Source organism: Salvelinus fontinalis, chromosome 22, assembly GCF_029448725.1.
Source record: "Salvelinus fontinalis isolate EN_2023a chromosome 22, ASM2944872v1, whole genome shotgun sequence".
Classification (NCBI taxonomy): domain Eukaryota; kingdom Metazoa; phylum Chordata; class Actinopteri; order Salmoniformes; family Salmonidae; genus Salvelinus; species Salvelinus fontinalis.
Window position 1 is genome coordinate 4272702 of NC_074686.1, and position 12761 is coordinate 4285462.

A 12761-nucleotide genomic window follows, 5' to 3' on the forward strand; every position below is an offset into this window, starting at 1 on the left:
AAGTCAGTTCACCAAATGTCTGCCCTGCTAGAGCTGCCCCGGTCAACTGTAAGTGCTGTTATTGTGAAGAGGAAACGTCAAGGAGCAACAACGGCTCAGCCGCAAAGTGGTAGGCCACACAAGTTCACAGAACGGGACCGCTGAAGCATGTAGCACGTAAAAACTGCCTGTCCTTGGTTGCAACACTCACTGCCGAGTTCCAAACTACCTCTGGAAGCAACGTCAGCACAAGAAGTGTTCGTCGGTAGCTTCATGAAATGTGTTTCCATGGCTGAGCAGCCGCACACAAGCCTAAGATCACAATGCGCAATGCCAAGCGTCGTATGGAATAAAGCTCACTGCCATTGGACTCTGGAGCAGTGGAAACGCGTTCCCTGGAGTGATGAATCACATTTCACCATCTGGCAGTCCGACGAACAAATCTGGGTTTGGCGGATGCCAGGAGAACGCTACCTGCCGCAATGCATATTGCCAACTGTAAAGTTTTGTGGAGGAGGAATAATGGTCTGGAGCGGTTTTTCATGGTTCCCGGCTAGGCCCCTTAGTTCCAGTGAAGGGAAATCTTAACGCTGCGGCATACAATTACATTCTAGACGATTCTGTGCTTCCAACTGTGTGGCAACAATGGTTTGTCGAGATGGGTGTGGAAGAACTTGACTGGCCTGCACAGAGCCCTGACCTCAACCCCATCGAACGCCGACTGCGAGCCAGACCTAATCGCCCAACATTAGTGCCCGACCTCAGTAATGTTCTTGTGGCTGAATGGAAGCAAGTCCCCACAACAATGTTCCAACATCTAGTGGAAAGCCTTCCCAGAAGAGTGTAGGCTGTTATAGCAGCAACGGGGGGCCAACTCCATATTAATGCCAATGATTTTGGAATGAGATGTTCGACGAGCAGGTGTCCACATACTTTTGGTCATATTGTGTATTTAGCTAGATTCCATTTGTTTTTGATGCGATTATGTGGTAAACTAGTTTCACTAGTGAAGTTGAGATTTGTGGTCTATAAATTGCCAGCCAACGACACATAGCCTACGTTCCATCTATTTGGATTTGCTGATTTTATCTTGACAATAAGTATTAACTGTGAAGCAGAGTTGTAGCACAAACTTTATGATAAGACCAAGAGCTGTAGGGTAGGCTCCTCCCACTCACACATTCTGGTTCTGCCAGGGATCAGGTTCCCCAGAGCTGGCTAAATCCAGGGGGTGTGAGCCGGATGAACTCCTCTGAGTGGCTACTCCCCGTCCTGGTTTTTTCCAATGAGAGGCAGTGGCTGCGTCCCAAATGGCACCCTATTCTCTATTCAGAGTGGCTGCGGATCCCACTTTTCCCTGACCTTTTTCTCAAAAGTATCTCTAGCACTAAATTAAATTACCTGAAGGTTCTGCACATGTCTTTCTTTAGCTCTACCTTACGCACACATTTTTGTGGTCCCCTTCTCAATCAGTTTAATGGGGATATGCATTTGGGCAAATCTACGGGAACAGAATGACACAGACTCTGACATTTTTCATTTGAAAAGTATGCCAAACAAAAGCCATTGACTGCAAAGTTAAACAAACCATACAACTCAATGCATATGTAATACCTTTAATAATTTCAAACATTTTATAAAAACGCATTTACTCGAAGAACAATGCAGATATACGGTTTGGTAACAGAATGGCAGTAAAATCTCCCTCAGTTTTTATTTGATCTCATTTTCCCAAAAACTCTGTTAAATGTCTACTCCAAATGAAGACTTAAAGATGTCTTCAGAAAGAATGGGGTGTCAGCTGACACCTTGAGTTTGGAAAAATATATATTTTGGTTGTTGAACTACAGTAAGTGAATTGGATTGGACCCGGTAACAGAATGATTGTAACAGAATGACACCATGGGTCCCTGGTCTGTACAATACATAATTATGAATGTCATTCTCTTCATGGTGATGTATCCTGAATAGGTACACAAAAGGCTCTAGAGATCATCATACTACCAACAAACTATCTGTTGATAAGCAACTGCTTGCTAAGGTTACGGTTAGGGTTAGGTTTAGAATAAGGGTTAGGGTTACAGTAACGTTATACAATGCAATTATATTCGGTTCTGTTATGCACAGTAGCCTACTATCATTACGTGATCTTGCAGAAATTGATTCAGCTTTGATCTAACTTTATTAAACGATCACCATTCGCCAGAGTAGCCTGTTCCCTGAGAGTAGAGCAGACTGTGTGTAAAGTAGAGAATAAACACATGTGCAGAACGTGATACGCACATGTGCTAAAGCTTTGGGACCTTTAGCACCAGAGATACTTCTGAGAAAAAGGGTCTGTGAAAAGGTCTATTTACTGCACTAGTTTTGACCAGGGCCCGTTGGCAGTGGTGTAAAGAACTTAAGTAAAAAATACTTTAAAGTATTAAGTCGTTTTTTGGGGTATCTGTACATTACTTTTCCATTTATATTTTTGGCTACTTTTACTTCACTACATTCCTTATGAAAATATTGTACTTTTTACTTCGTACCTTTTCCTTGACACCCAAAAGTAGTTTTAATGCTTAGCAGGATAGGAAAATAGTCCAATTCACGCACTTATCAACCAAACATCCTTGGTCATCCATACTGCCTCTAATCTGGCGGAGTCACTAAACACATTATTCATTTGTAAATTATGTCAATGTTGGAGTGTGCCCCTGGCTTTCCGGTAATTTTTTAAACAAGAATATGGTGCCGTCTGGTTTGTTTAATATAAGGAATTTGAAATGATTTATGCTTTTACTTTTACTTTTGACACTTAAGTACATTTTAAACCAAATACTTTTAGACTTTTGCTGGGTGACTTTTACTTTTATTTGAATTGCTAGCCAGTAAACGAGCCAGTGACTGCATCCAAAATTGTACTCTATTCTCTATATGTGACCGACCGGCTCAATTCGGTCTTATGTAGCAACATTTCAAATAGTTTTTTTCATTGGATAAAAGTAGAAACTCAGAGCTACAAAATGGTGTATCATACACTACAGTTGAGGAACAATGGGAAAGTCATTCTGCTTTGAAAGTTTGTAAACTTGTTACCCCACTTTTGAGAAAATGGCCCTTCAATTATTGGTGCACCTACTGGAAAGCTCTTTGTCTACACTCATTCAGCATCGTTCACACCCTCTTAAGCCTTAGCCCCACCCATCTCTTTAAGGATTCACATGTACTAAACCAAAGATTTCAAGACTAAAGGCTGGTTTATAATACATCTATCGACAGTTGTCGCAGTGACATCATGAACATTTTATTGTCGTCCGACTTCAAACTTGTCGTTATGAAAAAGTATGAACACAAAAACTACAGGCAGCCTGGTGGTCCAAAATTGCATAACTGGTGTATTTTAACACCAATAAACCCACCCGTTCAAAAATGTATTTAGTATATGTCAATCTATCAAACCAGGCAGCTAAATGCAACTTTCTGAACAATGTTTTGGTTCATTTCTAGCTTTTTAGCTAGCTAGCTTACGTTAAGTTAGCTAGCTAGCCAGTTCAATTAATGACCATATCATATACAGTAGCTGACAATGTCTTCACTTTAGCTCATTTGTATTCATTATTGCAGGAAAATAAACTCACAACAACATCATTATTTACAAGTTTGATGGTGAGACAATTACAGAAAACAGCTTATGGATGTGAGTGTGACAAAATAAAATCTGGGCATTCTAACCGTTAATATTAGACACTTTGACACTGTCTCATTGGCCTAAAGTTTTATCCTAATTTGACTTTGGTGCAGGTCATGTTGTTCTTCCCATTACCGTCTCTGGTAAACACATACAGTGCCTTGTAAAAGTTTTCATCCCCCTTGACGTTTTTCCTATTTTGTTGCATTACAACCTGTAATTTAAATGGATTTTTAACAAAAATAAAATAACATTTCAAGTTTCAAAAAATTCAAAAAAATGGAAAAGTGCGTGCATATTTATCCCCCTCTTTGCTACGAAGCCCCTAAATAAGATATTGCGCAACAAATTACCTTCAGAAGTAACATAATTAGTTAAATAAAGTCCACCTCTGTGCAATCTAAGTGTCAAATGATCTGTCACATGATCTCAGTATATATACACCTGTTCTGAAAGGCCCCAGAGTCTGCAACACCACTAAGCAAGGGGCACCACCAAGCAAGCAGCACCATGAAGACCAATGAGTTCTCCAAACAGGTCAGGGACAAAGTTGTGAAGAAGTACAGATCAGGGTTGGGTTATAAAAAAATATCAGAAACTTTGAACATGCCACGGAGCACCATTGAATCCATTATTAAAAAGTGGAAAGAATATGGCACCACAACAAACCTGCCAAAACTCTCAGACCAGACAAGGAGGGCATTAATCAGAGAGGCAACAAAGAGACCAAAGATAACCCTGAAGGAGCTGCAAAGCTCCACAGCGTAGATTGGGGTATCTGTCCATAGGACCACTTTAAGCCGTACACTCCACAGAGCTGGGCTTTACAGAAGAGTGGCCAGAAAAAAGCCATTGCTTAAAGAAAAAAATAAGCAAACATGTTTGGTGTTCGACAAAAGGCATGTGGGAGACTCCTCAAACATATAGAAGAAGGTACTCGGGTCAGATGAGTCTAAAATTGAGCTTTTTGGCCATCAAGGAAAACGTCTGGTGCAAACCCAACACCTCTCATCACCCCGAGAACACTATCCCCACAGTGAAGCATGGTGGTGGCAGCATAATGCTGTGGGGATGTTTTTCTTCGGCAGGGACTGGGAAACTTGTCAGAATTGAAGGAATAATGGATGGTGCTAAATACAGGGAAATTCTTGAGTGAAAACTGTTTCAGTCTTCCAGAGATTTGAGACTGGGACGGAGGTTCACCTTCCAGCAGGGCAATGACCCTGAGCATACCGCTAAAGCAACACTTGAGTGGTTTAAGGGGAAACATTTAAATGTCTTGGAATGGCCTAGCCAAAGCCCAGAACTGAATCCAATTAAGAAACTGTGGTATGACTTAAAGATTGCTGTACACCAGCAGAACCCATCCAACTTGAAGGAGCTGGAGCAGTGTTGCCTTAAAGAATGGTCAAAAATCCCAGTGGCTAGATGTGCCAAGCTTATAGAGACATACCCCAAGAGACTTGCAGCTGTAATTGCTGCAAAAGGTGGGTCTACAAAGTATTGACTTTGGTGGGGTGAATAGTTATGCACGCTCAAATGTTCTGTTTTTTTTGTCTTATTTCTTGTTTGTTTCACAATAAAAAATATTTTGCATCTTCAAAGTGGTAGGCATGTTGTGTAAATCAAATGATACAAACCCCCCAAAATCCATGTTGTAAGGCAACAAAAATGCCAAGGGGGTGAATACTTTCGCAAGTCACTGTATTATATTAAATAAAATCACAGTTTATTTGTCACATGCACAGGGGTACAGAAAGTGTAAACGGTACAGTTAAATTGTTACTTGCATTGTGGAGTCTTTTGTTTAGACATGTAGCTAGCTAGCTAAACAATAAACCATAATCCCAACTCATAACGTTACTACCCTGCATGAATCTGAAGATAGCTAACCAACCAGGTTCGATGTTAGCTAGCTAGCTAACATTAGGCTATAACTAGCAATGCAAATGGCTCTGAGATACGATTAATATTACTACACAGATCATACACGTAACGTTAGCTAGCGAGCCTGTCAGCTAATAGCTAGTTAGTTAACAATACACTTGCAATGAATTTTCTTTTCCAACAAAATGTTATACATATAATATCTGAAAATATAGCTAGCTAGACTCTCTTGCTCGTATACATGGATGAACGCTTCTCCCTCTTTGTCACGGATGCCATGGTTGCCTTTAGTTTGAAGATGTAATCTGGGGACAGGCCTTCTGTGTGTTCTCTTTTCGCCTGACTCCCTCTGCATATTTGCGATCAAACACCAGCATTTTCTCCATCTCTTTTGCTACCATACTTTTCTTCCACCGGGCATTCCACTTATTTCAAAACCCGGTCCTCCAGAAAGTGGAGAGCAACACTTTTGCAGTTCTACGTGATATCTTTCAAAAAGCTGTGTTAGAAAGGATTACCTGCACATACTGACCAGCTCATGTTATAGACAGAAGGTGCTACATGGCAGACCAACCTGAACTCATCTCTCGGCATGTCCAGCCCATCCATTATCTCAGCCAATCATGGATAGCGGGAAGGTTCCTGTCTTTTTACGTGGCTAAACCAACTATGCTTGTAATTTAACAATTTTATTCGTATTTACAAATGTCATACAAGTTTGTTATCAAGGCACAATAAAGTTCAGTTGGTTTAGCCACTGAAGAAGACAGGAATGGAAGAGGGAATGGAATGAGATGGGAACAGCAATTTGTTGCAAGTTGGGAAGGAGGGCTAATAGCTGAACAACCTTTACTAAAGAATAGACTAATAGGTGTCTAAACTCCCCCCCCCCCCCCCCCCCATCACAGACAGATTTGCCCTAACGACCAAGGGGTAGCTTGCTACTCAATGTAATAAAGTAATAACTCTTCAAATAAGTTACCTTACACGTTATGTTTCCTGACAATTTGTTAGCTACGCTGTCCTTACGAACCACAGCATATCATTACAGCAGTATGTACCGGTATGTTAGCTAGCTACCTAACGTTAGTAGTTATACATCAAACTTGCCAGTATATTAACTATAGGCTAACTACCCAACGTTTATTGACTTGATTATTCTCGTCATTCTTAGTTTAGCTAAATGGTATAGTCGTTGTGCTATCTCAATGGACATTCTGCACACGTAGACAACAGCCACTCTCGAAGCATCGTTACCCATCGCTCCACAAAAGCCGCGGCCCTTGCAGAGCAAGGGGAACAACTACTTCAAGGTCTCAAAGCGAGTGATGTCACCGATTGAAACGCTATTAGCGCGCACCCCGCTAACTAGCTAGTCTTTTCACACCGGTTACACCCGATTTGAAAAAAAAAAACAAATATACACATTGCGAGATATTTGGCGAAATAGACAGACATGCCTATATTTCCCCCATAGGAGACAATGGGAAGACCGCAGAGTTCCAAAATTATTTTTGTTGTTTACATTTTGTTGTTTACATTTGAACTATAAAACAATGTGAACAGGTCTCATTGCCAACAATAGCGAAGCAGGCATTGTGACGTTGAACAATAAGCTGGGAATAGAACATTCAGAAGGCGAGTTGGTGCCACGGTGCTCAATTGAACTAAAAGGAGCTGGCAGGGTGAAAAATGCACTAAGGCCTGTTTTTTCGCGGTTACTTCAAAACAATGGCAAGCAGCTGGGACATATGGTCATATTATGAAGCTGGGCTCCACGGCGGATGCAATGAACTAGCTTTTATCTGAAAAGAATGTTGTTAAAAATGTCATGTGTCCAGCCTACTATCTACACGGATTTCAGAGCACTCTCATCTGAGTGTACCAGAGCACAGAATAATTACTTAACGAGCGCTCAACACCCGTTGAATATGGCCAGTGTCAGTAAACGTTGGGAAATAAGCGCAATTAAATTGCTTCCAGCACCACATTTACAGTTACCAACGCTCTGGTTAACACAAATCAGCTCTACTAGGGTGAGTAAAATGGTCAGAGTGGTCTCATTTGTGTCTGGAAGTAGCTAGCCAATGTTATCTGGGTGCTTGACTGCCGTTCTAAGGCCAAATCAACCCTACTCCTCGGCCTGAACGTCCAGCGTGTGCTCCGAGAGCGAAACGGCCTGAATTGACAAACTGACAATTTTTTTCTGAATGGAAACACCATAATATTAATTAAGTTATATTAATTAAATTATATTAATTTCCGTATACTATGTTATTACAAAAAAGGTTTTAAATTCTCTGGTAATGCCAATACGGAATACTGTCAAATGCTTCTCAAAGATGCTCTCTGGTGGTCAAACTAGTAATAACTTGCAGTAACAGAAGAAATGGCAGAGAATTAAATGACGTTCGACAGAATGCTGCAGCAGCACGCAAGGTGTACCACAGTATGACACAAATTTTAAAGGAGGAACCATTGTATAAGGTCCCACAGTTGACAGTGCATGTCAGAGCAAAAACCAAGCCATTGTGTCGAGGCACATGACAGCCCACTTGCAGTTTGCCAAAAGGCACCTAATAGACTCTCAGACCATAAGAAACAAGATTATCTGGTTCGATTTAATCAAGATTGAACTCTTTGGCCTGAATGCCAAGCGACAAGTCTGGAGGAAACCTGGCACCATCCCTACATGGTGGTAGCAGCATCATGCTGTGGGTATGCTTTTCAACAGAAGGGACTGGGAGACTAGTCGGGTTTGAGGGAAAGATGAACAGAGCAAAGTACAGAGAGATCCTTGATGAAAACCTTCCCCAGAGCACTCAGGACCTCAGACTGGGTTGAAGTCACATTCCAACAAGACAACGACCATAAGCACACAGCCAAGACAATGCAGGAGTGTCTTTGGGACAAGTGGCCCAACCAGAGCCCAGACTTGAACCTGATCGAACATCTCTAGAGACCTTAAAATATCTGTGCAACGACACTCCCCATCCAACCTGACAGAGCTTGAAGATCTGCAGAGAAGAATGGGAGAAACTCCCCAAATACAGGTGTGCCAAGCTTGTAGCGTCATACCCAATAAGACTCAAGGCTGTAATTACTGCCAAAGGTGCTTCAACAAAATACTGAGTAAAGGGTCTCTGAATATGTCAGTTTATTTTATTTTACATATTTGCTGAAGTTCATACAAACCTGTTTTTGCTTTGTCATTATGGGGTATTGTGTGTAGATTGGTGAGGGACAATTTTTTGAAATCAATTTTAGAATAAGGCTGTAATGTAATAATTACATTGATGGAAACCACAATATGTCTGCAATATTAAATCTGCTCTTGCTCTCGGCCTTTTGTTGAGATGTATTTCTTATGAGTCACTCTTGTCCACGTGGTTTAAATGTGGGAGTGTTGATGTGACATCACAAAGCTAGAAGAATATTTTCTTCTGTCAGGTTCTTCATCATGACTATATTGCCCATTCAATGTCCACTTTTAACTTAAATGTGTAGGCCTATTCCATATCCCCTTGACAATTGTTTGGTCGCTATGCTTTTAGTTGACATTTACCAGCAGGGGTAAATAGGCAACCCTCAAAATAGCATGAAAGGGACACCCCTCATAATAGAGTTATCAGACAGAGATACGAGAGAAACCACCTCTATGTCTCTTCAGACCAGGTCTGTCTTTGACATCCTGAATATCTCCTCTTAGGCTAAATATCCCTCTTGCGATATCTTCTATAGATGAAGATCATACCTGGTAGGTTGGTAAAAGTGTGCCTGTGTGTTGCTTATCGTTACTGGGAAACTAGCCTCGACTCCAGGCTTCACACCTTTGACAGAGGTGTAACCGACCGGAAGGTTTGCTAATTTGGCTAGAGCATACTGTATGTAGTTCAGTTTGTAGCCTAAAAGCACTGGAAGCAATACTCTCACTTATTTTGCCCACAGAATAAAGCTTTTGACGTTGTATTTTGGGGCGTGTCATGTGAAGTGTGTCTGTAGGTTTTATTTGTGTGCTTTGTGGCTTTGGGACGGTTACAAGTCATAGTTTGTTTTGTGATGGGGGGGATACGTTCCAATGTCAAGGACTTACGCATTGTGCGGCTCTGCAAAGAGAGCACCTTACAAAGAGACAGCCATGACAACAGGATCCGTGTTTTAAGGAACATTCCTACTCCGGGGTTGGCTTTTCTCTAAGATATTTCACCTTCAGGTCTTTTAATGACGCTCTTTGTCCAGAAAGAATGGGGTAGTTGTTTGGATTTACAGGCAGAAGGCTTAAACCGTGAGTTGGTATTTGGAGGTTGGATGTTTTTTTTTGGTTAGTGGTCAAGAAACAAGACCCAGTTCTATAGGCTTCTGGAAACCCTGTGGACATGAGTATGGAGTTAAGACATAGCTTCTAGGAAAATGAAATGGGAAGCTTTCTAAATAGGAACATAAACATTTGGAGAGAAAAAAAAGAGAGATCCTTGGTTTTTATGACTCATGGGGAGGGTGGAAAAATAATTAGTAGCTTCCTGCTAGCAGTTTGTGAGCCTTCCCTTGGAGCAAACCAGATGGAGTAGCAACAGCCAATAGAAGATCACTTCACACTGCACTACTTTGACGACAGAGACTAGGTCCAGGAGAGATACTTGTGTAAGTAAAGAGACAGATCGGGATCAACATCTCACTTTATGAGATGTCTCCCACACTACCTTCAGAGATAGTGTTTTATTTATTTTTTATTCATCCTTTATTTAATCAGAGAGGTCACATTTGAAATGTACATCTCTTTTACAAGAAAGACAAGAAAGCACCATACGTAGTAAACACAACATAAAGACACAACATTAAACATAACAATGAATGGAAGTTAAAATGGTGCGTAGTGCAAAAGTAAACTAAAACTGCAGGTTTAAAAACATTATAATTTTTATGTTTGTCTATAGAAATTGGTATTTACGGTATGCTCATAGCCACGCTCACACATGAAGCAGGAATGTGGCTTTGGCCACACCACATCCAACTAAGGCTATTGTAAACAGAACAGTTGCAAATCTGATGTGGAAGAGAGATTGATCTGACTAGACATATTTTACTAATGTAAATCCATCCTATGGACTCTACTTTGTTACCTGAAGGCTACAATCAATCGACTTAAATGTACCTGGCTAAGTGAAGAAGAAAATAATACAAGTCTGAGTGGACGAACGAGAAGCAGAGAGATTATGAAAGGAAGGAACGAGCGAGAGAGAGTGGGTGGGAGCTCGGCCACTTTTGCCAGCAGTCTGAGTCAGAAGGAGGAAAAAAAGGTTTGAGCGGTGCTCTTTCGCTCTGCTCTCTCGTAAGTTGCAAGCATGTTGGCTTCCTCTTTGGTTTGAAGTCCAGGACGGCGGCACCACACCCCTGGCTGGCCACCCCCTTCCTCCATACACCCTCACCTTTCACCCGGGCCCTCCCACCTGTCTCTGGATCCTGCGAGATCCCACTCGGTCACAGGCCTGATGGCGGCAAGCCCCCCTGGAAACGTATTCCCAACCCTGGTGGTTTTAGGACATATTGTCACTTTGATCGCTGTTTGGCAGTGGAGGCAACGTAGGAGGCAGTTAAGAGAAGGTAAGACCAGCTGGGAAAAAAACTTGTTACGAGGCTTACTGTACTTCAGGAAAGGTAATGCTACTTACTGTAAGTCATATGTCCTTGGGGCACATGAATAGAGATCAGAAGCTTTCTGTGTGAATGGATCTGGTGAGGTCTCTAGTCTTCACCATTTGTCTTAAATGGTCTGCTCTCTCTTCCCTCTCTACTCTCTGTGCTTTTGTGGTGCACGCTGCTCCCCCTCTTTTTCCCCCTCTCATCTCGAATTTCCTGACTGTAGGAGTTGGCGGCGTTAACCCTGTAAATGCTGGCTGTAATATGATGCTGTAGTATTTTGTTGACTGACGTTGTCTCGCAGTTGGATTCACGACGTGTAGTTCCGCCTCAGCCTTGTCTCAATTATCCGAAGTTGTTATGAAGTTACATGCCCTAAGGAGAAATAAATGATTCCCTATCATTGAAAAAGAACCTCAAGACAGATATTACCATTTTGTTTCACGTGAAGATTATTTGTTCTATTTGTGAGAGTGGAACATGTATGTGTCGTGGTGTGAAATGGGACAGAGAACGTGATCAAATAAGAACGTTTAATCTATTACATGGTGAATCCGAATGATCTTGTGTAGTATAGACTTGCATACAAGGCGAATGCAAAAGCCCTGAATTGTGATTTTCTTCTTCTTCTTCGAACGACTCTCCTTTTGTTTATGAACATGTCACATTGGTCCTATATGGAATGTTCACAATGTTAAGAGTTATAGACATGGGCTATTCTCAGGCCTTCTGGTCTCTGAAGAAATATCACACACGATGTGGCTCGGTTAACCTCTCATAAAGTTTAGCTTGCTACGTCTCTGTACCTGTGGCACAGACACCTCTTTCAAAGGTAATGTATTGTTGACACAGCTTGTCACAGTGAGCCGGTCAGGCTTTCCTCTGCAGAATAGTGGGACAACCACACCCTTAGGCAAATTACAGGATGCCTGAGTTTAAGGCTGCAGATATTGAGCGAGAGAGGGGATAATTACCTGCACTTGTGAAATGAGAAACACCCATATACCCCCCTACACTTAATCGATGAGTCTGATTAACAGGACAATCAAGTAAAGTTGTAATGCAGCCAGCTAGCCATAAGAGGATGCTAAAATAGCCAGCAGTCTGAGTAGCTCTTTATCTGATGCACAATCTTCTTTAAATTCGATTTTCAGGTCTAATTTGTTGTTTTCCTGAATCTTGGCAAGGTACCGTACCTTGGCTGGTAATGACTCTTGACCCTAAGCGACTCAGACTGACGAGTCAATCTCACAGGAAGTCACTAGAGGACCCACCTATTTAGATAAGGGATTTCTACAGCGTTGTACTTTTATTTATCCTTTATTTAACCAGGGAAGTCACATTGACATTGACATCCCTTTTTCAAGTGAGCTCTACTTGTTTTTTAAAAGTAATATCCTTACTGTATGACCCAAATCGTATTAAGTTCACACTTGATTCTATTGAATCCGCAACTAGACATGCTAACTGATAATATGTTGGTTTGACTGTGAAATGTCAGGCAAACATTTCTTTGCACAATTAGGCTGTGGGTTATCTCTACCTCTGCGTGTTAATATTTAGCTGTTTTGCATTTGACCTGGTC

At 41.5% G+C, this 12761-nt stretch overlaps 1 protein-coding gene across 7 annotated transcripts in view; it reads left to right on the top strand.

The window, feature by feature from the left end:
• LOC129819581 (plectin-like) overlaps nt 1–12761 on the top strand; it is a 181250-nt gene that overhangs the window by 98070 nt on the left and 70419 nt on the right. Inside the window, exon 1 of one of the 7 annotated variants that reach the window (XM_055875954.1) lies at nt 10941–11140. The exons of the other annotated variants lie outside the window; for them this stretch is intronic. Coding sequence (XP_055731929.1) covers nt 11029–11140 — 112 coding nt within the window. The 5' untranslated portion in view covers nt 10941–11028. Of the gene's footprint in view, nt 1–10940; nt 11141–12761 lie in introns of those variants that run through there. 7 annotated transcript variants of the gene reach the window in all.